The sequence below is a fragment of the Triturus cristatus genome, chromosome 10 (genome assembly GCF_964204655.1).
Source record: "Triturus cristatus chromosome 10, aTriCri1.1, whole genome shotgun sequence".
In the NCBI taxonomy this organism is placed as follows: domain Eukaryota; kingdom Metazoa; phylum Chordata; class Amphibia; order Caudata; family Salamandridae; genus Triturus; species Triturus cristatus.
The window spans coordinates 1,006,153,347-1,006,179,754 of NC_140593.1; the positions used below are offsets into that span (position 1 = coordinate 1,006,153,347).

Here is a 26,408-nt window from a genome sequence, read left to right on the forward strand (position 1 = left end):
TGTTTTAGCCGACAACACTGTGTAACGATGGCATTGTAGGTCTAACTCAAAATTGTTAGATTATACCCACTGGGGTCAGATTTTTATACTGCTAATTTTGCACATCCTTTGCTTGTTTTGCACATGTAGGAAAGCAATAATAATTTTTTAAGAAACAATTTGAATGTTTTTTTATAAAAACAAGTCTTTCTGTGTTGTTTTATATTTGGTTATATTCTAGAAACATTTTTATACATGAAATTTGTTTTATTAGTATTTTAACCAATTAATGTATGTGCTATTACTATGCTGCCCTTTAGTATTATTGTTGGTGACCAAGATTAAGTAACTTTTCTATGTCTATTTATGCAGAGTTTGTACTAGCCAATTGTGTCATCTGTTTAATCAGCACTTAGCACTTTAAAAAGCGGGATCGCAACTCCCATGGCGTCATGTGATCAAGGCCTCTGGTAGGCTGAAACGCGTCATGCAGGCATTGCTGTGAACGGAATAAAATAATTCACTCACTTGCAACTTGGGTCGGTTCTCGTCTGTTCCTGCTTTCCCTCGAGATCGCCGATGTGCAGGAGTGCTCCAGGCGAAATCCCCGTCATTTACTTTACCGGGATTGCTTCTCCGGTACTTCAACCGACCCCTCCTTTGAAATTGGGCTAAGCGGAAGGAAGCAGTCCTTTCGGTGCTCCGGAAGTCCCTCTGTTCATATATATATATATATATATATATATATATATATATATATATATTCACTGAAAAAACCATAGGTTTCACACACGTTATAGTTAGGAATTAGCATTTAAAAACCCTTGCAAATTCACTTAAAAAACCATAGGTTTCACACATGTTATAGTTAGCTGGACATTTCACTCGTGGAAAACCATTGAAATTCCCCCGTTATAGTTAGTGCAGGCAACTATAACTCACGCGACCGCAATCCTCTGCTGATGACGTCAGATATTACATCACTGTATTTAGACACTTATTTACCCATGTCTTCTTCCATTAATTTTTAGCTATACATATATTACAAATATTTTTTTTTCAGAAAGACACATATGTCATCAGTGATGTAATATCTGACGTCATCAGCAGAGGATTACGGTCGCGTGAGTTATAGTTGCCTGCACTAACTATAACGGGGGAATTTCAATGGTTTTTCACGAGTGAAATGTCCAGCTAACTATAACATGTGTGAATTTGTAAGGTTTTTTAAATGCTAATTCCTAACTATAACGTGTGTGAAACCTATGGTTTTTTCAGTTAATTTTTACGGTTCTTTAAATGCTAAGTTATGTATTTTTTTTTTTTTTAAGGTTTTTCACCGTGCGCGTACCGTACACGCATGGTGCGCTTCGCGCACCGTGCGCGCGCTGTGGGCGCGCGGTGCGCTTCACGCACCGCGCGCCCACGTTACGCAGTTTGCGGAATTTTTCCGTTTCTACCGTACGCGCACGCTACGCGTACTCTACGATTTTTCGCCAAAAAATTTAAGGACATTTTGGCCCTTGGGGGTCCTTCTGGGACCCCCTGACAAAGGCTAGGGGGTCAGGAACTGTCCACCCTGCCCCCTTTTCACGTTCTCCACCTTTGTTTTTCACCCCCTCAGACTGCGAGAGACAAAATGGCGGCCGACACATCCTGGTTTCGACCGATTCGAATGTTTACTAAGATCTAACAACCAATCAGAATCGCGCTCGCGCACGGCAGCGTGCGCTTACGGTAAGTTTTACCATACGCGCACGGAGCACGCTTATAGATATATATATGCTTTTAAATGCTATTTTCTCAGGAAATACTGAACAGATTTACACCAGACCTGCAAAAGGCTCATCCCTGACCTGAGGACTACCTCTCTGCCAAATTTCAAGTAATTCTGTTCAGCCGTTTGGGCTGTAGCTTGGACTAAAGGTCCTATGGAAAAATGCATGGGGAAAACACGTTTTGGGACCCCCCCCTTTTTCTCAGCCCCCGCTTGACGAATCCCCCCGAGACTTTCAGGGAAGGAGCGGAGCGGAGCGGAGCGCCCCGCCTATCCTGAAAATTTCGCGAGGATTCGTCAATCGGCGCCAAAGTTATTCCAAATAAAATGTTGCGGATTTCCTATGGAAACACGATCCTAACTATAACTATCTACTGGCGAGTAGATAATATATATATATATATATATATATATATATATTCACTGAAAAAAACCATAGGTTTCAGGGGTGTTATAGTTAGCTGGACTTTTCACTTGTACAAAACCATTGAAATTCCCCCGTTATAGTTAGTTCAGCTAACTATAACTCGCGCGCCCGCAATGCACTGCTGATGGCGTCACACATTACATCACTCATGACATGGTCAGTGACATCACTCATGACATCACTGATGACATCTCAAATGACAAATCCTTGTGATAGAGTGGCAGACCTCCTCTCACCCTAATATAACCTTTGATACACACATTCAAAAATAGAGACTAAAATTTTCAAAACAATGGACATACCAATACCAGTTACAAGAACCTATTCAGTAATTCTAAGATCCACATACACATCCACTCATTCACCAACAGTCCTATACAGTCACTCATACATGTACTCACTCATCATATGTATTCATACACCTATACATCCTGTTACACAATGCCACTCATCCATAGAGTTACTCACACACATAGTCACTCATGCTAATAAAGAATCAAACATATATTTACTTGCATATACAGTTATACACACACAACCACACTTACTTCTACGGAAACTTACACATACTTAGTCTTTTAAACAATCACTTATAGAAACACATACTTATTCATACAGGAACTCTTTCAATCTCTCACTCTCACATATACTCACTTATATACACCAATAGTCACATATACTAGTTTAAAACATATGTAGTTACTCATAAAGACACTATTGAGACAGTCATTCACTCACTAACACACCCATACACACACTCATCCACCCATACAGTCCTGCACACATGCTGTCTTCAACACATACAAACAGTGAGTCACTCATTCATGCACCTATGCACTACGTAATACCCCCCACCGAACCATGCAGACACTCAGACTGATACTCAAAAAACCAACTAATAACCTATATAGACACCCATGTAGCTACTCACCAACCCATGCAGCCACTTATACACAAAGTGAGAGACTGATACAGATATTTACATATTTAAACATTACTCACTAAGCCATGTATTCACTAAGATACACTTAATCAGTCAGTTATACAATCTATTTTTCAAAAACAAATCATCCATTTAGACACTTATATACCCATTTATTCTTCCATCGACCTTGAGATATACATATATAAAACATATTTAATTTTCAGAAAAACAGACATTCACTGGATGATGTCATCATTGATGTCATCAGTGATGTCACTGACCATGTCATGAGTGATGTAATATGTGACGTCATCAGCAGTGCATTGCGGGCGCGCGAGTTATAGTTAGCTGAACTAACTATAACGGGGGAATTTCAATGGTTTTGTACAAGTGAAAAGTCCAGCTAACTATAACACCCCTGAAACCTATGGTTTTTTTCAGTGAATTTCTGAGGTTTTTTAAATGCTAATTCCTAACTATAACGTGCCTGAAACCTATGGTTTTTTCTGTGAATTTCAAAGGTTTTTTAAATGCTAATTTCTAACTAGGCCTACAGAGATAGGACATGTGAAGAAAGAAGAAAAAATGCACAGAAAGAAAAAAAAGAAGTGCAGAAAGATGCAACAGAAGTCCTCAAAGACGAAGAAAACTGCAGGAAGAAGGATAACGTGCAGAAAGAACAAAAAGAAGAGCAGAAAGAATCCTTGTTGCAAAATCATCCTGTACCCTCAACTTTTTCAGACGGATATTGGTGGTAACTGAGTCTGACTAACCAGTCCTAGAGCCAGTGCTATGTTAAAAGACACTTAGAATACAGTGAAAACACCTACATACACTAGGGAACATTATGCGTTGGGGTCCCCCTGTGATTAGCATGACCTCCTCTGTAAGCCCCTAGTATATAATAGGGCAGGGGGATTAAAACTACCTCTTAAAACAGGCCACAGGGCGTTTTTGCACACGTTAACTCAGGCCCCGTCACCTCCCTTCACCACTGTGTAAACACGCCCTGTGTCCGTTTTTAGTTGGGAGATTAAGTTCATTTGAATCCTGAGGGTCCCTAGGGTCCAACTAGCCCACTAGGTACCTCCAGTGAGTGCCACAGAGCTGCGTTGCAGAGAGGTGTAAAAAGTGGCACAGCCTGGACCACCTCTCTGCAATGCAGCTCAGTGGCGCTTACTGGAAGCACTTGGTGGGCAAGTTAGCCCCCAGGGGTCCTCAGTATTGAAGGGAAATTATATCCCCAATTTAAAACGTGCCATAGTGCGTGTTTGCACACGTCACCTCAGGGCCCGTCCCCTCCCTTCACCACTGTGTAAACGCGCCCTGTGGCTGTTCTAAGTTGAGATATTAAGTCCCCTTGAATCCTAAGGGTCCCTAGGGTCAAACTAGACCACTAGGTACCTCCAGTAAGCGCCACAGAGCTGCGTCGCAGAGAGGTGTAAAAAGGGGCTTGGCCTCAGAACACCTGTCTGCAGCGCAGCTCCCTGGCGCATACTGGAGATGCCTGTTGGGCTAGTTGGCCCTCAGGGACCCTCAGTATTGAAGAGGAATTAATTCCCCAACTTACAACTCGCCAGGGGGCGCGTTTGCAGAGTGTTGCAAGGAGGGGGCGTGGCCTCCGGCACGATGCCAGTCTTTTATTTATTTTAATTTTTTAAGAAGGGGGGCTGTGTGGTTCCCCTTCTTATTCTAATTTATTGGCCCTGATGACCCCATCCCCCAGGGCCTGTCTCCTAATTATATTTTTTTGACCCCAATCCCCAGGGCCGGCCACTGTTTTTTGTAATTTTTAAAAAATATATATTTATAGACACACCTAGGACATGCTGGACAAACCGTACGTACCTATCACCATGACGATTTGAGTGATATTCATTAAAAGGCGACTATGCATACAATGAATCCACGTGGAATGTATTTACACCACTAGTGAAGCTCTGACATGTCTGATGCCCTACCGTGCCTAATCCCGGTAGACACCCTTGTCGTTTATTTATACAAACATGGGTAGCTATTGACGGGCACATTTAATACACATGCACACCAAGCCATTCAAAGGGGATTCGACAAAAATTCGACCAAAACTATGTAAGAAACCCCCCTCATGGTTATTATAACACACATCCACTGCCGGGTGTGTAATACTTTTTATTTTACTCTCTGGAAAGGGGACGAACATCACTTGAGAGTCACAGCGTGCTCCTGGCTGAGCCCAATGCTGTGTTACACCCACCAGTGCCCGCCGAGTGCCACACACCTCTATGTTGTATTCCACCAGCTAGTGCGTATGCTATGACACTCTCTAGCCCATGTGCACTGTAACACCACCCCGTGAATATGTCATGCCACACTTGTTTTCGCACGGGTTATATTGCCCCATCTAACGTGCCTTCCTCGATGCCTATGTTATAACGAACAGTGCTATGACATACATATTACAATCTGGGATCCATATCTTTGTCACAGTGCATATGCAACGTTACACTCCCCAGCACATATTTTATATTACAACTTTAGAGACTAGTTAGGTTACACAACACTGCCCTGTGCATATTACACTCCAAGGCGCACATCGCATAGCACGCGCTAGTGCCTGTGCTATCTCGCGCTCTCCAATGAATCTGTCACTGCACGCAATGTATTGCATATTATATTTTACGCCCGGTTCATCTTATATCACACTTTTTGGTGCATAGTTTATACCATACACTATATCTAGTTTTCATTTTCAATCGTGCTCTCAGGACTATGTTCTATATAACACTGTGTTCACCTACCCTTTTCACGGGCATTACATTTTGCGATAGGGGTGGAGGGTCAGGGGGTGTTTCTGCCAAGTGAGCCCGGAGTCACAGTCACAAACGTCCTCTTCTTCCTGAATAAAAGTGAGATTATGCTGCATACTTGTTCATATTTTAAGTAGTTCGCACAGACACACGTTATAAAAACAATAAAGTTCCTAATACCCGCCTTCTCTGAACAGTTAGCTTGCTGCCCCATCCCCCTCCTCCCTATCCTCTGTTGTGTGAATCCATGGACTAGCCTCCTCCCTCCTGCCATGCATGGTCTGATGTGCTGCCACTGCCCTCAATTTAGTATGATGTACCAGTCCCCTCCTCCTGCCCTCCTCCTGCCCTCCATTGCCCAATTCTATGCCCCATCATTGACCTCCTGCTTAAACTGTGTGCTTAGCTTGCTGTCCCTATTCTTCTTCCCCATGCCCTCCGATGTCTTTGTGCATGCCCCTGCTCCATCCTTTTTGCCCATCATGTTCCATGGACCTGCCACTCCTATCTACTCTGAGTGTTCTGTTGAGCTGCCACTCCCCTCCCACCTGCCTAGCATTGTCAGATGTCTGTAACCTGTCCCTGCCACCCCCACCCTGCCTGTCCACATGCCATGCCCCTATCCTCTTCCTCCTGACCTACATGGTCCATTGTACTGCCACACCCTTCTGCCCTCCCTGGTCTGTTGTGCTGCAACTGCTCCTCCTGCCTGCCCCGTGCGGTCTGTTGTGAGGCCCCTTCCCCTGAACTTTCTTGTCTGTGCACAGGTCGTGAACCTCCCTTCTATCCTCCATCGTCCTTTGTGCATGCCCCTGCACCCTCCTTCTTGCCCATCATAGCCATTGTGCTGCCACTAACCCTCCCACTTGCCATGCATGGTCTTCTGTGCTGCCATGGCCCCTCCCACCTTCCCTGTGTGGTCAGTTAGCTGCCCCTGACCCCCTCCCACCTTCCCTCCATGGTCTGTGTGTATGTCATCACAGTCTCACTGTTGCTCTTCATGGTGTGTCTTGCTTCTAGTGCCCATCCTGCCTGACCTCCATGGCTATCTTGCTGCTCCTGCCCTGCCCCCTTGCCCCCAGCCCTCTGTTTACATGTGCAGACCCCTACTCCCTCCCTCCTGGCTTGTCTGTTCCATTGTAATGCCCCTGATCCGTCCCTCCTGCCCTTTATGGTCTGTTATGCTGCAGCTTTCTCTCCTGTCTGTCCATTATGGTCAGCTATCTACCATTGCCTCTTGCCCCTCTGTTCTCTGTTCTCCATGTGCATGGTCCTGTCCCCTCCCTCTTGCTTTCTATGGATTGTTGTGCTGCACTCCCGTCCCGCATGCCCTGTGTGGTGTATTGTGCTGCTGCAAACCCTGATGCCTGCCCTGCAGGGTCAGTTTGGTGCACCTCTCCATGTCCCTCCTGTCCTCTGTTATCCAAGTCCATGTCCCTACCCCATTTCCTTCCATGATCCTATGTACCATACTTGCGAACATTTTGAACTTGGTAAGAGGGAGATTTTGAAAAAAAACTGGGGTATTGATTTTCCCCTTTGAGTTACATTGAAAAAGAGGAGATTGTAGACAGGAGACAGATCAAATAAAGCCCATTTGAGCTTAAAAACATTGGACGTTTCCTGGCTGAATCGGGTCTGTTGGCATGTATGGTTGTACTACCATTGCCTCTTCCTTCTGCCCACAATGGTCTATTACATTGCCACAGCCTCTCTTGCAAGTCCTGTATTGTTGGTTTGTTGCCCCTGCCCCCCTTTCCACTGCCCTCCATAGTCTGTTGTGCTGCCACGGCCCTTCCTGCCTGCTCAGTGTGGTTAAATTGTTGCCTTTGCACCCTCCTACCTGCCTTCAATTTTCAGAGTCCGTGCCCCTGGCCTCTGCCTCTCAACAGTATCCTAATGAACAACTAAATTGATAACATTCTATATTTATTACAAAAGTGTGGAACGCCTGACGTCATCTTGATGTAATCAAAACTGTAATACCTAGAGCATTTACTTTAGAAATTACATATATGAGAGGGTCTTATTGGCATCAAAATTATGGTTAGTGCTCTAAAAGACTAAAATAAGGACATATTTTCTGAGTTTTCAAATAGTGACAAAGCACTTTTAAATTATTTGTTATCTTTATGTTTTTTTATCCAGTTGACCACTTGATTAAATGTTGCACTTAGGGAGAGGATGTGGTGTTACTTCCAGAACTGCAGACTTTGCAACTGGGGAGCCAGGTTGGAGTTTCTGCCTCAGCTCGACATTCTGTGATTCTGGTCAAATCACTTAGTCTCCCCATGTCTACAACCAAAATGAATTTGTTCTTGTGTGATGTAACCAATGCTCATGTAAAGCACTCCAATACCTGACAAGTCTGCACTATATAACACTGCAAAAACACAAAATAATAAGTGTTTTGCACACTTCTGTCATTGTGCTATATTTGGGCTACATCTGGGTGATTTTGGGCTACATTTGGGCTCTTTTGTCTCCGGTGGCCATCTTGGGAGATTTATTTGTTATGAAGTTTCCTAATTTACTCATGTACTGCCGTCTCCTCAGTAGAAAATGCTTTCAGTTTTTTACTTTGATTCCATTATGAAGGTATCCAGATATGTCACACATTTGCCATAAATTCTGAAAGTTAGCACTCTAGTTGCTCATTAGATCACTGTAGTAAAACTACTGTTCACCATGGAAGTCTGCTCCTGGTATTAAAAGTGCATGTTTCAGTCTGCATGTCAGAATTTTTTAATGAAATAGAAGAGGATTTGAGAAGTCACTCAAAATGTGCCCTCATTTTCTTTCTTCAGCATTAATCATAATTTCTATGGCAAAATGAACCCCCTCATTGTGTTCCTTTTTAAATTAAATGTTTTAAGTGTTACCAGTTTATTCCAATCAAGATGGCTTCAGGTGTGCCATACTTTTGTCATAATGAAGACAGTAAGCGCTCTAGTTGTTTTTAAGAACACTCTGGGACATTCTGTCATTGGGCTATACTTGGGCTACATCTGGGTGATATTTGGGCTACATTTGGGCTCTTTTGTCTCTGGTGGCCATCTTGGGAGACTTATTTGTTATGAAGTTTCCTAATTTCCTCATTTACTGCAGTCTCCTCAGTAGGAAATACTTTCAGTTTTTTACTTTTATTCCATCAAGAAGGCATTCAGATGTGTCACACATTTGCCATAAATTCAGAATGTTAGCACTCTTTTTGCTCATTAGATCACTGTAGTAAAGCTACTGCTCACCAGGGAAAACTGCTGCTGGTATTGAAAGTGCATGTTTCAGTCTGCATGTCAGAATTTTTTCATGAAATAAAAGAGGATTTCAGAAGTCAAAATGTGCCCTAGTTTTTCTTTCTGCAGCACTAATCATACTTGTTATGGAAAAATGAACCCCCTCATTTTGTTCCTTTTTAAATTAAATGTTTTAAGAGTTACCACTTTAATCCAAGCAAGATGGCTTCAGGTGTGCCATACGTTTATCATAAGTAGGACTGTTAGCGCTCTAGTTGTTCTTTGGAACACTCTGGGAAGCTGCAGTAGAACACAAAGGAATCAACTGACAGTCTCTGCCCTTGTTGGATGTACATGTTTTACTGAGAATGTCAGACTTCATTCTCACATGACTGAGAAAGATAATGTGAATTTACAGAAAATAAGCTCTCAGTTTAGCTTATAGATCACCTTCCAAACCTCTGTGGGAAAAGCATGAGAAAATATTTTTCTCTCAATCATGATATCCCAGCAGAAGGCTTTTTCACATGGTGAAATCACCTTAGAACATACCACAATTCCTAAAATGAGTATGGTACCATCAACAAATGATTTATAATGTAACTAAAGTCTTAAAACCTTCTATTAACTGCAATGCTTTTTAATGAGGTGCTATCATGTATATTGGTCCCAAGATGGCTGCCAACACTTCTTGGATGAAGTGCTGACAGCCAATCAGATCTCAGGATGAGATGTGTGGTTAGGCTCCGCCCACATATATATATGATTTTACTTTTGATTTTCTCAGGAACTACTGAACAGATTGACACCAGACCTGCAAAAGGCACTTCCCTGAGCTGAGGACTACCTCTCTGCCAAATTTCAAGTAATTCTGTTCAGCCGTTCGGGCTGTACCTTAGACTAAAGGTCCCTATGGAAAATTGCATGGGGAAAACATGTTTTGGGACCCCCCTTTTTTCTCAGCCCCCGTTTGACGAATCCCCCCGAGACTTTCAGGGTAGGAGCGGGGCGGAGCGCCCCACCTATTTTGAAAATTTTGCGAGGATTCGTCAACCGGCGCCAAAGTTATTCCAAATAGAATGTTGCGGATTTCCTATGGAAACACGGTCCTAACTATAACTATCTACTGGCGACCGCCAGTAGATAATATATATATATATATATATATATATATACACTCAAGCTGAATTCTTCGTGGAACGAAAAACAAGGACAGCAACCACGGACTCTTTAGATTTAAATGCGCTTATTTATTTTGCAACGGATGGCCCACTCTACGCGTTTCGGGATTGACTCCCTTGTTCACGAGTGACCCATGGTTTTGCTCAAGATGCCACTGTACGTTTTCACTACCAAGTGGCTATGCCGCTCCACTGCTGCCAAATGCCTGTGTTAGTGCACCTTAAAAGCATTACAATTCAACAAATGTGAGTTTGCACTATTCCAGGCAACCAATAGTTGTAGAATGGCCTGGACATGCTAGCTTTTTTAAAAAAATGCATATGTAATTGTTAAAATGGTGTGTTCTGCTCAAAAACAGCTGGTGGACTGTCAAAAATTAGGGAGGCTCAGTGGACTAATGCATCTGCTGCAGGGGCCTGTGTTTGACTTCATGGTCACAGGTTCAAATCCTGGTGGATCTACTCAGTCTTTCATCCACCTGAGGTCGATAAAATGAGCACCATTGAGTTGGGTAACAATGAACATCTGTTATGCTGTGCCAAGAGACCCTGTTGAGGTGAACGTACACTTTACAATACATGTTATGTTATAGTTGGTGTTAAAAGTTAAGTGCGTGTGTTAAGTACCAGCAAACACCAGCACAAATTAAGCAATGGAACATTCCAAGCTTCTCTTTTATTAATTCTTGTTTGGGTCTGCAGAACTTGAATGGGATCTGGGTGTCCTGTGCTGCTATACAGACTTTGAAAGGTAAGGAGAGCAAAATTCTTACAAGCAGTTGATTTTGTTGTTCAGTGGCATAGATGGGCATCATTGACATTATTTCAGAATCAACAATATTGTGTACCAGAAATATCGAATATCAAAAATATCATTAACAAACATATCAATTTCCTATCCTCGTAATGGTAAGCACAAACATATTTTTAAAAACATCATTTTACACTGATAATTGAACAATATACAAAAATATATCTATAGATATGTATCTATACCTATCTATATATATATACAATTTGAAGTTGTAAATGTAAAATCTTTTAACGTATGCCATTAATATAATGTTAATTAAATATACCTCACTAATATTTAATACTATATAAATATATACTTATGTAAACACCCATTCACATATACACCTCTCCGGCGTCCGGTGGTCTCAAAAGGAATGTTTGGTGTATATATATACACGAAGGACTTTACCTGCTGAACGGCTGCAGCGGCGAGGGAGCACAGGCCAACACTGTTTGGAGGCATCAAGTGATGTATTAGAAGTCCCGTCACTGCATTGGGCTCTAAAGGTGGACTCCAACGCCCAGAATGCAGTGCAGCAGCAGGAATAGTGTGAGGTGCCTTGCAGCTGTGAGGCATAGGAGGAGCTAGTGATCACGTGATGGGGTGTGATCACTTTTAAACAACTGAGTAACAGACTCCCTGGAACATCGAGGGCACTGAAATGGGCACTGAGGAAAGCCAATTAAAGGCTGAAACGCGTCTGCCTAGTGTTTCAGGGACCCTTGTATTGCCAGCGCTTTTACAACATTAAAGCCTACTTTTGATCCCCCGGAGCTGTGTCACACTCTTTTCTTGTTAGAAGAGAGACTGGTAGCGATATATATATATATTGTTCCTCCGGTTGTTTCGGTATACCCACCACCTCCAGAACAGAGGGCGCGTCGGCAAAACTGACCTCCCAAGCACGGTCCGATAATATTAACGAACACTTCCTCTCACAACAGGAAAGCCGAAACTGTGTCTTTGCGCAAATTTTCTTTATTTGCTAGCTAAAACGTTAAACGCGTTTTGCCTGCCCTGCAGGCTTGCTCACTAACAGTTTGCATAAAGTTTTAGTCACCATTTTAAACATTTTGTGAATACGTGTCATGTGAAAAACTACCAAACAATAAAAAGTGAAAACAGACTCTTAGTTCAATCGCGCCGTGCCAGTGCAAGCAATTTAATGCATAAATTACATATAGTCATCATATAGTAATACATTAAAACAGTCCATCGCATTAAAATCATTTAAAATGCTTCAAGTAATGACTGTTCTAAGAATTATTGAACTTAATCCACAATATAGTAAAAATGAATTAATTGGGTTTGAACCCTGGTCTGTTAAGAACAACACAGACTCCTCGTTCATATAACGCCCCAGTGGGCTATTCTGTTACGAGTTTATTATGGCTATATTATCGTAGCAATACTACAGAACCAAGGTTCTTTAAATCCAGCACAAGTGTGCAAAATTGACACTATTCTATGCCCATGAGCAAACTTGCCGTGGATGCATTTTACTCCACTGAACTGGTCTGTTTAAAGTGCTCGTGCTATAATTAAAATATCAACTAAAAAAAATAAAAAAGATTTGTTGTATATTAAAATTGGAATTGGGAGTACAGCGATATTATGTTTATAAATGTGTGTGGAAATTCAAACTGTTAGTGAGCAAGCCTGCAGGGCAGGCAAAACGCGTTTAACGTTTTAGCTGACAAATAAAGAAAATTTGGGCAAAGACACGGCGTCGGCTTTCCTGTTGTGAGAGGAAGTGTTCGTTAATATATATATATATATATATATATATATATATATATATATATATATATATATATATATAGAGATATATATAGATATATATAGATATATATATATACTTGCCCATAATTTCTTGGATTACAATACTGACCGTTATTTAGGTTGTTGGCAGAGTGGTTTTATCCTATTTATTGCATTTTGTAATCACTATGTTTTAGATATATATATTTTTTAAACCACTCATGATCTTTTTCACTGTGCTCTGTTTTAGTATGCGTATTTGCACGATTATTGTTTACAAGAGCGTATTTAAGATGTATGCTGCTGACTAGGCGAATGCCGTAGTCTGTTTATTGTACATGGGAGCCGGGAGAGTTTGTTTTCACAGCCGGTTGTGCTCACTTTCACTTTTTAACACGTCACATTGAGGAGACACATCATGTGATCAAGCTCCCAGCGAGGAGCGAAATGTGTAATGGCAGGCACTGTTCCTGTGGATTTTGTGGTTTCACACAACTAAATAAACCGACACTGCTTCACCCACTTATGCGTTTTGGGAGTTTGTGATTTGCTACTGGAGTATCGAGGTCCGTGCCTGTGGTTACGCCGGAGAAAGGGGTGGACAGGACTTTTTTCATATATATATATATATATATATTGATACACACACACACATATATATACATATATATTCTTGTTTTTACATGAAACAGAAGAAATATTAACATTAGTTAAACTACCATACAAATAAAATGAAAAAATAACACATTTACAAAAATATTATGTCAATGTAAAAACAAATAAAATTTAACCAAATCCTATAAAGTTAAAATTACATCAAAATAATAATAAGAAATATATTTAACCAAAATTAGAAAATGTTTTGGAGTCTGGGAATAATAGACATATTACTAGCTCTACAGTTTATTCAAATGGAAGAAAAATTGTAGAACTCTCGGAGAGGTTAAATGTCTTATCACAATTCCAAACAGCACAACAGTAGGAAATCTGTTGGACTTCGGAGGGGTAAATTTACTATTTCTACTCCAGTATGTAGAACAGTAGGGAAAGCATTGGATTTCGGAAGGGTAATATTTACTATTCCCCCTCCTGTCTGTGCGACAGTAGGGAAAGCGTTGGACATCGGAGGGGCAAATTTTACTAATCCTACTCCAGTCTGTGGAACAGTAGGGAAAGCGCTGGACTTCGGGGGGTTTACATTTAGTATTTCCACTCCAGTCAGTGCAACAGTGGGGTAAGTGCTGGACTTTGGAATAGTTACATTTACTATTCCCACTCCAGTCTAATGGCCTTATTATGAGTTTGGTGGTGCGGGAGTGTGACCGCCCCGCTCCCACACCGCCAAACCTATGTACAAACCACCCGTCAGATTATGAGTTTTTTCCTGTTTGACGGGCAGTTCTTTGGCGTTCCCAGGGTGGTGCCTATGCACCGCAAGGGAAACGTCACATCAAAGGAACTGCTGCAGTCAATGCCATGCAGGTACTAGTGTGCATGCACACAGGGTGACAGATGACGTGAGGCATGTCGCACCGCCAGTAAAAGTGTGTCATTGAGGAAACTCATAATATGCTTAGTGGGGCCACAGCGGCCCGCTAAGCATATTGCAGCCTCAATACCCTGGATGTTGTGGTGGTCCCCAGGCGGCCCGACGGCCCTGTTTCTAATGAAACGGTAGGAAGACAGCCACCACTGCACCCCGCAGGTCTGGCAGTCCGTGGACAGACAGACTCGTAATAAAGCCCTGAGCAACAGTAGGTAAAATACTTCACTGCAAACAAATTACATATTTGAATAAACCTATTACATTAGAAAAATTATAATACCCCAAACATAAACGTTATTACTTAACATGAAATATATATAACATTTTAAAAACTAAACAACAATTATACAATTTATAGAATTCATAAACAATAATTAATTTTAAATTTAAAAATAACGGTTATTTAGTTATTAATTTACTTTCCACCCTATACCCCTATAAACCTTGCAATCCACACCTAAAATATAATGAAAATAAATAGGTATAGCACAATTTAGATAATTGATAATCAATTACATAATTAACAATTACTGGTTAATTGTTAATTAATTATTCCTTCAATAACTTCCCACCCTACAAATCCAGCAGCCCACACCTAAACTTTAAATAAAATGTATAGTTATTACACAATTATATAATTATTAATAAATTAAACATTTGAATATACATTAACTATTATTCATTATTTAATTTCTCACCCTATCTTCCTCAAATCCTAGCAACCCACAACTAAAATATAAATGAAATAAGTATTATATAATGTACATAAATAATAATCAATTCAATAATTTAAAAATACATTAATTAGTTATTAATTAATAAGTACTTGATTACCTTCCCACAAACACAACAACCCCCTACAATATTATAAATTACTATAAAAATTAGAGTAAAAGTTCTAAATCACTTAAAAATACAAAATGTATTAAGGAAATAATAATTATACAAACAATACTAACCCATAAAATTAATATATAAACTAAAACACATTAAAGTAATTAAAAAACGATATTCTTTATGACTATATTATTGAAAATGATATTTACAACAATATCCTTAACAACAATATTACTTACCTGAAAAACGATATTCTCCACAACAACATTTCTGCATCACAATATTTTTGTATCACAATTTTTTCTCTCAATATTTGTGTCTCCCTATATTAACAGCTCGATAGTCCGTACAGATACCATGGATGGCACTGTACAAATCTATTTGTTAGATAAATAATAATGCAATACTATGGCTAGTAATATTATCAATATCACGATGTTGATGAATGAATAATCATCATCATAATAATCAGAAGAAGAAGTGGTTGAGGAAGTTATGAATGTGTAAACAGTTAGGTAAAGTCCTTACCAAACATGTTTTTGCCACTACTTCTTGGAACTCTTTAGTGAAGCAAACTAAAACCACAACATTTTGTATGGTTTTTATTTCTTTCTCCAATCTCCACCAATATCATTAATCACAAAATGCCTAGTCCACTATAAAGCCTTCTCGCAACACCAACCTGTTACATTTGAAAAGGCCTTGACTAACATAATTTTCATTGTATTTCATACACTCTACTAAACTTTCAAAGAAGCTTCAGTGTATTCATGAAGGGCATGACAAGCCAGGCTAACTGTCTGAATTTCCATTCCTAATGCAGTTAGTATAAGGAGGTGGGGGTATCCACATTTTAAGTTTCCTTGGTTGTGCCATAGTCTAATCATAGAGGGACCTATGCATAAAGGCATTTTTGCATGCATGCGGTAGCACTCAATGAGTATTAATTCATGTACTGTTAAATACAAATCATTATGGTGCAGACAGAGGGTACACCCTATGCCTGTCCTACACCTTGGGCACAAATCAAAGAGCGTTCAATTCAAAGATTTACTCTTGGAGTACTCTTGAATTCCAAGAGTAAGTTAGGCGTACTGCAAAAAACTAAATCAATTGCAATTCACCCACATACACTCCTGTACTACTATAGCATAAACAGGTTCAAAACTGCTTCAGCCAAGTCTTGGAGAATGTCACACACCACATTGCAGTACCTCTGAGTAGCTATGTGGCTACTCACAGGCACTGCAATATAATCACATAAACATCAATGGGAGGCAAATAATAACACTACTAGCACAAAGACTACACCTAAAGTAAATAAAAAAAATATTTTAAAAATGTATTAATTAAAAAAAGAAAATTAATTGCATGGCCTTCATTGGGATCTGTTGACTTGAAATGCATTTTCAGAACCTTCTTTTTTAAACAAATTGAAGACTCTTGCCGCCTACTGAAGTACACAAAAAAAATTGATGGATGGAATGCTTGAATCAATCTCAGCCTCTTGTAATTACCCAAACCACATCCCAGTCAAAAATTATTTTACACACCATGCCACATCAGTTTGGACCCAGCTATATGCAAATCAGTCTTGACCCTCCTCCAGCCTGAACTCCTAAGCCAGGTCTTCCCTCAACCAGAACACAAGCAATCCAGGACTAGTTTTGCTCTAGTTATGGGCTCATCAGCCGGGTACAGCTTGGTTCCAGTGGCACAGTGATGGCCCAGTGGCTAAGATTAATTAAAGCATTCCATCCATTACCTTGTTGTACAATCTTGCTGCCTACATGCAACTTTGGTGGTCCTGCACAAAAAGAGTAGCTTTATATCAAAATATTAAGTACACTTATCTTTGGTTTAATCCATCTTTTCTGAATTTCTCAAAGATCCTTTTGTTAGATAGTGGCACAATTCTATTCTGAACATAGAGGGCCAAAACCTTGAAGGGGGAGAATTGTTGCCATTAGAATGGCTTGTTTCTGAGTATACCATCTGGTGGACCACCTTTTTCAAGTTAAATGAAATTGAATTGAAATTGAAATTAAAGTTAAAATGCTGAAATTAAGCACTGCTGTTAAGGCACCAGACAGCTCTGTCCCCCAGAGTTACTTATCAAAGTGGAATCCATAAATCAGTGGTAACAGTTACCAAGAATTACAATGTGGGGCCCTGATGGTCTTCTGAGAAATGAGGAAAACAGGAGAATTTATGATTATATTCTAAATCGTCATGGTAATTTCTCATATTTTCTCTATATTTCACCTCGGGACTCCACCTAAGTTTAGCTCCACAGATTGGAGGAATTACTGTAGGCCAATTAATTCTGATGAGGTGGTTACTCAAGTTAAGGGCGCCAATACAATTATAAGGGCACTCCTAATGAGGCCCCTAATTGGTTAGTACTTCTACAACTTATATGATAATTCTTTATAGCAAGGAAAAGTGACCACTCCAATTACACCACATTTCGGCTAATTACTTATTGTGTCTAAGTGGATAGGTACAAACCGTTTTTTGCAGTTGTCCTGCAAACAACAATTCGCCCCCAGCCTGCAGGGGACAACAATGATGCTTCTTCCACCTGCCAGTGGGATTAGTAATATTGCTTCCAGATGTGGTAGTATTAGGATGGGTGACAAGGGCCCCCAGTGTATTGAGAATAACTGGCAGCTTTTGGAGTGTGATATTACTCACTGCATCCAGTCCTGCACCCCAGGAGGATTAGGAAGGTTTGCACACAGATGGCAGCTAAGGGAGCATATGTGTGTGTCTCTCTGTCCAGTATGGCTCCCTTTTCCTAATCAAACAGGGCACAGGGACCTGGGTGGTACAGCATGTCGGCCACTGATGTGGCAAGGGTACTGTGTGCCCTATGAAAGAAGCCTTATGCTTCGGGTTGAGTGCCAAAATGAAATTTTTATCAGGGTATATGCAGCCTTCTTGACTCCTAGTCCCCGATGCCACTGCACCTGCTGTACCATTGATTGCTACAACCCTAGAGGCAGCCCTGTGCCTACTATGCACCCTCACCATGTTAACGCAGTACGTCACAAACATTGTGCCCATCCAGCAGCGGCTCCCCCGCAAAGGCGGAGGAGTGTCACCCCACTGCTTTTTGAGCATAATACAATGTTATTATCTTTTTATTTTTCCATACTGGCACGGAGTTGTTTTACTTTAGGTGCGGGGAGGGGCTTGGCTGTCACAGAAGCAGGGGAAGGAGAGGTGGACACTTAAATGCGCATGACCATTTGGCCAAAGAGCCATGTGCACTTAACATGTTCTCCACCCAGCTGTAAAGCACAGACTGGGTGGAGAACATGCACAGACTTCCTGTCCCTGTCTGAGCGCCGAACAAGGGCGCCCAGACCAATCACGATGTAACTGTCATGCTGGTGACAGCAACGTTGTGATTGGCTAGGAGATTCTGGGAGCCTGTGTGCTTCCAGAGCTTCAGTGCAACTGGACAAAGGAGAGAGGCTGTGGCAGGTAAGTGAATTTTTATTGTTTTTTCCAAACAACCCTCAGTTTTACTCATTAGAAGCCGCCACTGTGCCCATCAGTGACACACTTCTTCCGGGTGAGCTGATATTAACCAAATACGATTTTTGAATATTTCGTACTGCTTGTGTAGCTGGTTGCAATAGCAAAGCAACCAGAGAGACATAAACAACCTTTCCTCTTAGGCAAGGATTGCGTTTTCGAGAAAATAGCTCTCAGTTTCCTCTGTGGCTAATGTAGTCGGGAACGCTGCATGCTAAAAGACTGTTTATAATCTGGCACCATCGGAAGAATGTATTTACAGTCTAAGCGGGTTACTATGCAGCAGTTGGCAAGCAGATGTGTAATAAAAAAAAGCTGTAGCACTGAGCATCTCGCTTCAGTTAGCAGATTAATTATAAATGACGTTTGCCCGATTTAGAAGTTAAGAGCAATCTGACAATGTTCTTAAACCACTAAAAACACAAAAATTATGAGTGTAATTTAGATTATTTGATTGCTCATTTAATTGTTTGTGTCAAAACTAATTGTTTTATCTTAATTTTTGTTGGAATGTTTGCAGACTCAGCCTCGAATTTCTTGGCACATTCAGTACCGTATAAACCAAGCTAGAACTTAGTCATCTAGTGCCACATATATGAAAAACTGCAATTGGCGCCCTGTATTTTTGTGACCACTACATTATTTTACAAACTGAGGGCCAGATATACAAAATATGTTAAAATGCTTCTTCTTACCTACTAAGCCCATTTTAAGTGTCATCAAAAAATTTCGGAATCCTAAAATAAGATTTCAAATGGATACAGATTTGGCATCTGAATCGGAATCTTGTGTATTAATGTTTTTGGGCTGAAATCCTCTTGCAAAATGGTTATATTTAACAAACACTTCAAAGGAGATGGTAATGCATTCGCAAAAGGGAAGGTGTCCCATTGGAACTACTTTCAGCTTGTGAAAAAAGTTTGTTGAAGAGCAGGCAGTGGTTCAGAGGACCTCTGTCAACTATTAAACAAACAAAAAAATCGTAAACTTTTCTTTTTCAATGCAGGCCTGTTTCCTTTAAAGAAAAAGGGGTTCATTTAAAAAACAATTGCTTCATTAAATTATTTTTTACATATGACCCAAGCAGGCCACCTTCCCTGTGATTTGCTCCAATTGTAGTGGGTCATAATTTGAAAGCTACATCCTAAACATTATTGAGAAAGGCTGGATTTTGACCCAATACAATTCTGCTTTTTTGAGAACCGACGGAACCCAGGGAACAAAAAGGCTAATTAAGAGAACCTTAGGTTTGGCTCAAGCCACCGGCAGGGCAGTTTGTCCATGAGATCCTGATCAAGAACTGTGTCTACAGCTACAAAGAGGACTGGAAAAGACTTGATTAAAGGAATGCACTTAGCGCCTGATGGACCGATGTACTTATAGATTGGCTCACAGAATTCCGAATAGTAGAGGGTCTCAATCTGACCTACCTCATCAAATATGTATGAGGTAAGTCATAATTTGCGACTCAATATGATAGGATGTCACCATAGGGATGGTGGCCTACTGGGCTCACCATACTACCAGATCTGTGATCGCATTTTAAATAAAGTCCTCAAATGAAACAGTTCAATTAGAATGAAAATGTTTTTTTGTTTGTTTGAGAATTGCCTACTCCCCAACAAACATTTTTTTAACATTCAGGAAGGAGAAGAGAGTCCCAAGCCGACCCCTTCACATTTGTGAATAGTTTAACACCTCCTTTGGGCTTTTGGTAAAAATTTCCACCAGATTTCAGTCACAAAACATTGATACATACCTTAACAATCGCTATTTGGAAGGGATGCCCTAAATACTCCCTTTCATACTCCCTTTCCAAATAGCGATTCATTATGGGTTCCAAAATCCATTTTATGGGGTGTATGACAAGCCACGCATGTCTGAACCACGTGCGCCTTAACAACGCAGTCTGAACAACGACTGCATCGTTACCGCTTGTTCCTTTACTACGCATCTCGTTACAACAACTTGCCTTGTGGAAGCACTGAACTTTGGACTAATATAGTTAACTACTCCAACTCTTGTATCAGTAGGGAAGGTGTTAGACTTAAAATCCAACACCAGTCCAACACCACGTTCCCTAAAGCAAGTTGTTGTAACAACTTGCACGCTAAAGGATCGTGTGGTAACGTCGCAGTCACTGTAGTGCCCATGTTGTAAAGGCACTGCGTGGTTCAGACTGCGTGGTAAATTATGTTTCTCCATTTTATGATTCAGTAGCATGTTACATAATCAAAAAATGGGTTTAATACATAACAAAAACCTGCTTTGTGGTTGCAAACCCTATGCTTTTGCGAATCGGAGGCTTTGAAACCCCAAAATGGCTTATACCACCATATAGCCACAAATGCAGTACGGGCACAGGTGGGACCCTGGAGGATGGGTCTGCACTGAACTTTGAACAAACACAAGTGCTGACCTGCAGTTTCCTCAAAGGAATGAAAACATGGGCATTTATCTAAGAGGACCTATAGAGAACACAGGGCTATTAGACTCTTACACCAGTTCACAGCACACTGCCCTTCTATTAGTTAGTTGCTGTTAATACTGTAGGGTAAGGGAGAAAACCCACTAGGATCTAGTGATCCCAAGTGAGGAAGAATAATTTATTTCTAGAACAAAATCATTGAAGCATACAGGGCTTTTAGGGTTGAGAATAAATGCAAAATTGGTGATTGATGAGTCGTGTGACTGCTAAAGTTTGCGTGACCAGGCTACCAGGTGGTGTTAAGTATGAAAGAAAAATTAAAAATGGCACCATAACATAACATAACTTAATATAACGTAACATAACAGAACATAACAACAAACATAACATGACATATAACATAACAACACAACAAACCTAACATAACATAACTTAACACAACATAACATGTCATTATGTCAATTCGAAAATGTCCATTCTTGAAGTAACCCTCTTTTGGGTTTCAAGAGTATGATACTTATTCTACAATCTGTGATCTTTGCTACGGTGGGTGGAGAGGGAAATTAGCCACATTTAAGCATCTCCTGGTGATTTTTGGCTGCTTATGATAGTCCATGAGAAAGGCCAGAGAGAAGGAGACCTGAGGTTTAGACTATCCCTCCCTGAAGGAGCTTCTATTTACCAGGCCCTATACATAAAATGTGACGAAAGCAGAGGGCAAGGACAAGGATCAGCCTGTACCTAGGGGAAAGGGGGTGGGGATAATGCAGGAATTGGACTTTAATGGGTATAATATGGTCCCATGTGGGACTCTGGTGCATTTATAGGTAATAATAATGGTAATAATAATAATAATAATCAGCTATTTGAATATAGTGCTTCCTACTACATTTCACCTGTTTTTAGGCACTGAAAATAATAGGTGCTATTATTACTCAATTTAATGGTTCTCTTTTTACAGACCTCAGAAGGATGGAAGGCTGAGTTGGCCTTGCTGGGATTCAAATGTATTATGGGTAGATCACAGCAGATGCCTTGAGCGCCTTGAGACCCTCAAGGGTATATAGCGCGCTTTACAAATGCTTGATTGATTGATTGATTGATTGATTGATTGATGTCGGTGGCAGTTTGTTAACTCACTGAGCCATCTCTTAGGAAAGGAGGCGGCTTAGCAGCTCTGGGACTAGTGGGGAAAGAGTAATGCAGTCCCATGTGTGACCTTGATATCTCTTTTGATTAACCTGATTTTAACAGCCGGGTTACGCTGGGAAGCAGTAGAGTGGAGTCATTACAGCTAAATGAGCTGGGGGTCACTTCTCAGCGGTCAGCAGCAGTCGGCATTTAGAAGCTTGGACATCAAACACTGGCTTTAAATTGGATTTAGTTTACTGCATTCATTACCATTGACTAGCCTCTGGCAGTGGCTCTGCAGGAGAGGATGCACATGTACCGTACATCAATGAGTGAGGATGCCAACGCTTTGTCATGTCTCTGCTGTCAATAATGTGTCTACTACACATCAAAGGAAAGGATAAACCTCTGATGCCACTTTAGTTCTACCAGAGGACAGGGTCATTGTGGCTGACTACAGTGCTTAATTTGTCAAATAATTAGTGGCGGTGCCTAAAGAGCTGCTCAGAAGCCCGCAGCCGGCGCTATGAAACCACTCAGGCAGAGGCATACTGTCAGTGGTGTAACAAAAGTTTAAGGGGCCCGCTTCAATGTACAGGGAGGGGCCACCGCTCCAGATTTTATCCGGAGCGCTCAGACCTGATTACTGTTCTGAGGGGGCCCCTTGCAGCCGGGGCCCCCCCGAACCGCGGGGGGGGGGATGCGGGGGCCTGTGATACGCCCCTGCATACTGTAAAATGATGGGGTCCCTTGCAGAATGCAAAAAGGGCCCCCGAGCCCCCCATATCTCACAGATTTTCATTGGCCTTGGGTGGAATGGGGCCCCCCTGAAGGGTTTGAGGACCCCTAAAAGGTGAGTGGCCCTCTGTGTTACACACATTCCTCTTTAATCGATTACATTACATTATCTGCACCTTTATCTCACTTTTTTCAGGTTCCTGCTTCCCCCCTTCATGACGGTTTATTCGTCTGTCTTTTCCTCCTTCTTTCCCGTTTGTCTGTGCTTCCCTATCTTGCACTTGGGCAATGTCTGATGAGAAAAAGTAGGTGCCGGTCCCTAAAAATGAGTGCCGGTGCCCCCCCACCAGCAATCACTGGCTCAAATTTAGCACTGGCTGACTACCTCTCCAGCCCAAAAGGTGCATGTACAGGTATAGAATCCCTGCGCAGACATGGAAGTAGCTTTTTATTATTTCTGTGCTAGGAGCTTCTATGATAGGAGCAATCCGAGGGACAGTTCATGCTGACCTGCTTCTAATTCTATATTTGAAGATCCTCTGCGATCCCATAAGCCTGTTTCTAACAGTCGTGACACTGTAGGAACAGCTGGAGCTCTCTAGGATTCTGCTACTGTGTCTAAATGGTATGCTGTTACCATTGTGGAACTGGATTGCATTGCAGAGATATCAAAATGAAAAGTAACAAATGGGACTCAACATGATTAAGTGGAAACAATTTACAAATTTAGTAAAAAATAAAATAAAGAGGATATACTGTCTGGAATCTCTATATAGCGAACCAGAGACTTCTGGATTGGCTTAACAACGTTTGAACTTCACTTCGCTACTGAGAGGTCAATTTATCTTTTTTATTCAGGGGTTCATCCTTGCTATACCTAATGTTGGGATTGTTAACCCGCTTCTCAAAAAACCTATGTTGCCAAATGATTGGCCTAAGCATCATCTGCAGCCTGACCAGCCCCAAATCAGGGAAGTCATATCCTGCAAATGCCGTCCAATAATTCGAATTTAGACCTTGGAGTGTAAATGACGCTGTGCTTCAGGGTACGGTGAGCAACTTCATTGCACAAGTGGATGAGGTGGCATGGCCAATCAAATTTTGGTTCTTCTATTTTTTAAGGTGTTATGTTAAGCACCAACATGGAGTCTTGCAGCCACTGTATAGTGCCAAAGGTCATTTTTGTAGGTTTCACTGTTTTTGGATCTGCGGTCAGGACTCAGTTGGTGTTCCACCAGCAGGATGTTTTGATTCAGGGCTTTTGATCCTGTGCTCTGCTGTAAGGGCCTGTTCTGCACCCCTGCAGAGTATGAATTTAAATCTCCAATGATTGTAACATCCCTCCAGCTGAATAGGTCTGGTAGCATCTGCTGCCCTCCTTTGCACACATTTGACCAGCATCTTGGAACCAGTGGTAGGACTTCCTATCAGTACTTACAGGTATTGCCACCTGGAACCCACCAGATTATTTTGATTATTTTCCTTTCCAATACATATGGCTTTACCTTTATATACTATGGTTTGCAAGACAGCACAGCCTTGGACTGATCAAGATTTGTTGATAGACGGAACTCCCCCTTTTGGACATGGCAACTCTACCTTTTGCTCGCAGGTTGAGATCATCTATTAACTTGTAAAAGGTTAATAAACATATACAAAACTTTGATTTAAAAACTGTCAGCACTGTTTATAAAAATATCCCAATAAAAATTTGGAATAAAAAAAAACTGACAGCACTAATATTTTTACCATGCATACATACGACTCCCTACTTGTGATTTCACTCAGATAAAATTTTCATCCAGATTAAGTATAGGTAAAATAACAAAGAGGAGCAAGAAAAGCAAACAACTACTCAACACAACACAGCCCTTTCCCAGAAAAACATAAACATTGCATCCATCTCTATAGAATTGTTACAAATATGTCCCCACAGCAGACTCAACTTACATCATCCATGTCATCATCGTAGTCGATCGGCTCCTCCTTATGGTTGTCGATGCGCATGAAAAGATCGCTGGGCACGTGCACTATTTTGCCATTGCAGTCTGGGTACTCTGATGGCAACATGGCTGCCATTGGTCCAATGCTGAAGGAGTGGCGCAATGAGGGCACTTGGAGAAGCTCAGGCATTTCCATAGATGCACGGGTGTCCAGCGACTCTGCCCGCCGGAGCAAGGAAATCCGGCTCCGCGTGCTTGTCTTACAATCATCAGAATCATCATCGGTGCTTCCTTTACCTTCCCCTGAGAGCAGCGACTCCCTCTCCCCTGATTGGTTCTTCTTCTTGATGCTGGGAGCTCTTCCAAGGCTGTTCCAACTTGAGCGGCGACTCCCCCAGTTACTATAGGTGCCCCAGGGTGGACATGGCGAGCTACGGAGACTGGACTGGAGAATACACAGGTAGAAAGAAGAGACACCACTCAGGTTAGTCCCTTTACTAAAAGAGTTCACAACATTTCTAATTTTCAATTCTTCTGAAAATGTATCAAATAGCATGAAACAAAAAATTCAAATAGTATTATGACAAATGTAACATTTATTTCGATTTTTCCATTTGATTCTTTTTTTAAGAGCTAAGGTAAGGTCAATAAAATGGCTCAGACTCGATTAGCAACACTGACGTGGATTATACACCAAATGCATCTTTTTAAGACAGTACATCATGTAACCAGTGCTCAGTATCAGGCACACTTGACATTCGTGTCTATTAGGAGTCAATGTCATATTTTTCTGAATACTTGATCAACCCAGTAGCTTGAAAATGTTTTTAAACCCAAGGCCCTCGGTCCTTTTATCAGAGTGATGAGCTCGCTGCCGTCATCAGGGGCGTAGGTACTGTTCATGCAGCCAATGCAATGCACAGGGACCCAGAGGAGGTAGTGGGCCCATGATGCACTGCGACAGCGGGTGATATTTCAGAGGCTGCCTGTTCTGATTTTTCTCGGTGCATGCCAGGAGTTTGTCTGTGTTTTTTTTTTTTCAGAGGAGAGGTACAGAGGAATGAGGAGAAGAGAGAGAAAAGGAAAGGGAGAAAGGAAAGGGTGAAAGAACATCGAGGAGGGCAGAAAATGGCGCCAAAATGGCAAACGAAAATAAGGCTCAGCAAGAGAGAGAAAGGAAATAAGGATGAGCAAAGTGTACAAGGAAATAGGAGGGGAAAGGAACCGGGAGGGAGGAAGGAGATGAGGATGAATGGGACACAGAAGAGCAGGGGTGGCTTCGGATGAGTAAGACACAGAAGAGCAGGGGTGGCTCCTATCTAATGGCGGTGGAGCGTCGCCCCACTAGTCAGAAAAATAAAATGACAT

At 41.3% G+C, this 26,408-nt stretch overlaps 1 protein-coding gene across 1 annotated transcript in view; it reads right to left on the reverse strand.

Moving 5' to 3' along the window:
• Positions 1-26,408, reverse strand: part of CACNA1H (calcium voltage-gated channel subunit alpha1 H) — a 1,553,446-nt gene that overhangs the window by 322,515 nt on the left and 1,204,523 nt on the right. The window contains exon 17 of the mRNA XM_085629001.1: positions 25,048-25,485. Within this exon, the coding sequence (XP_085485127.1) occupies positions 25,048-25,485 (438 nt within the window). The remainder of the gene's footprint in view (positions 1-25,047; positions 25,486-26,408) is intronic.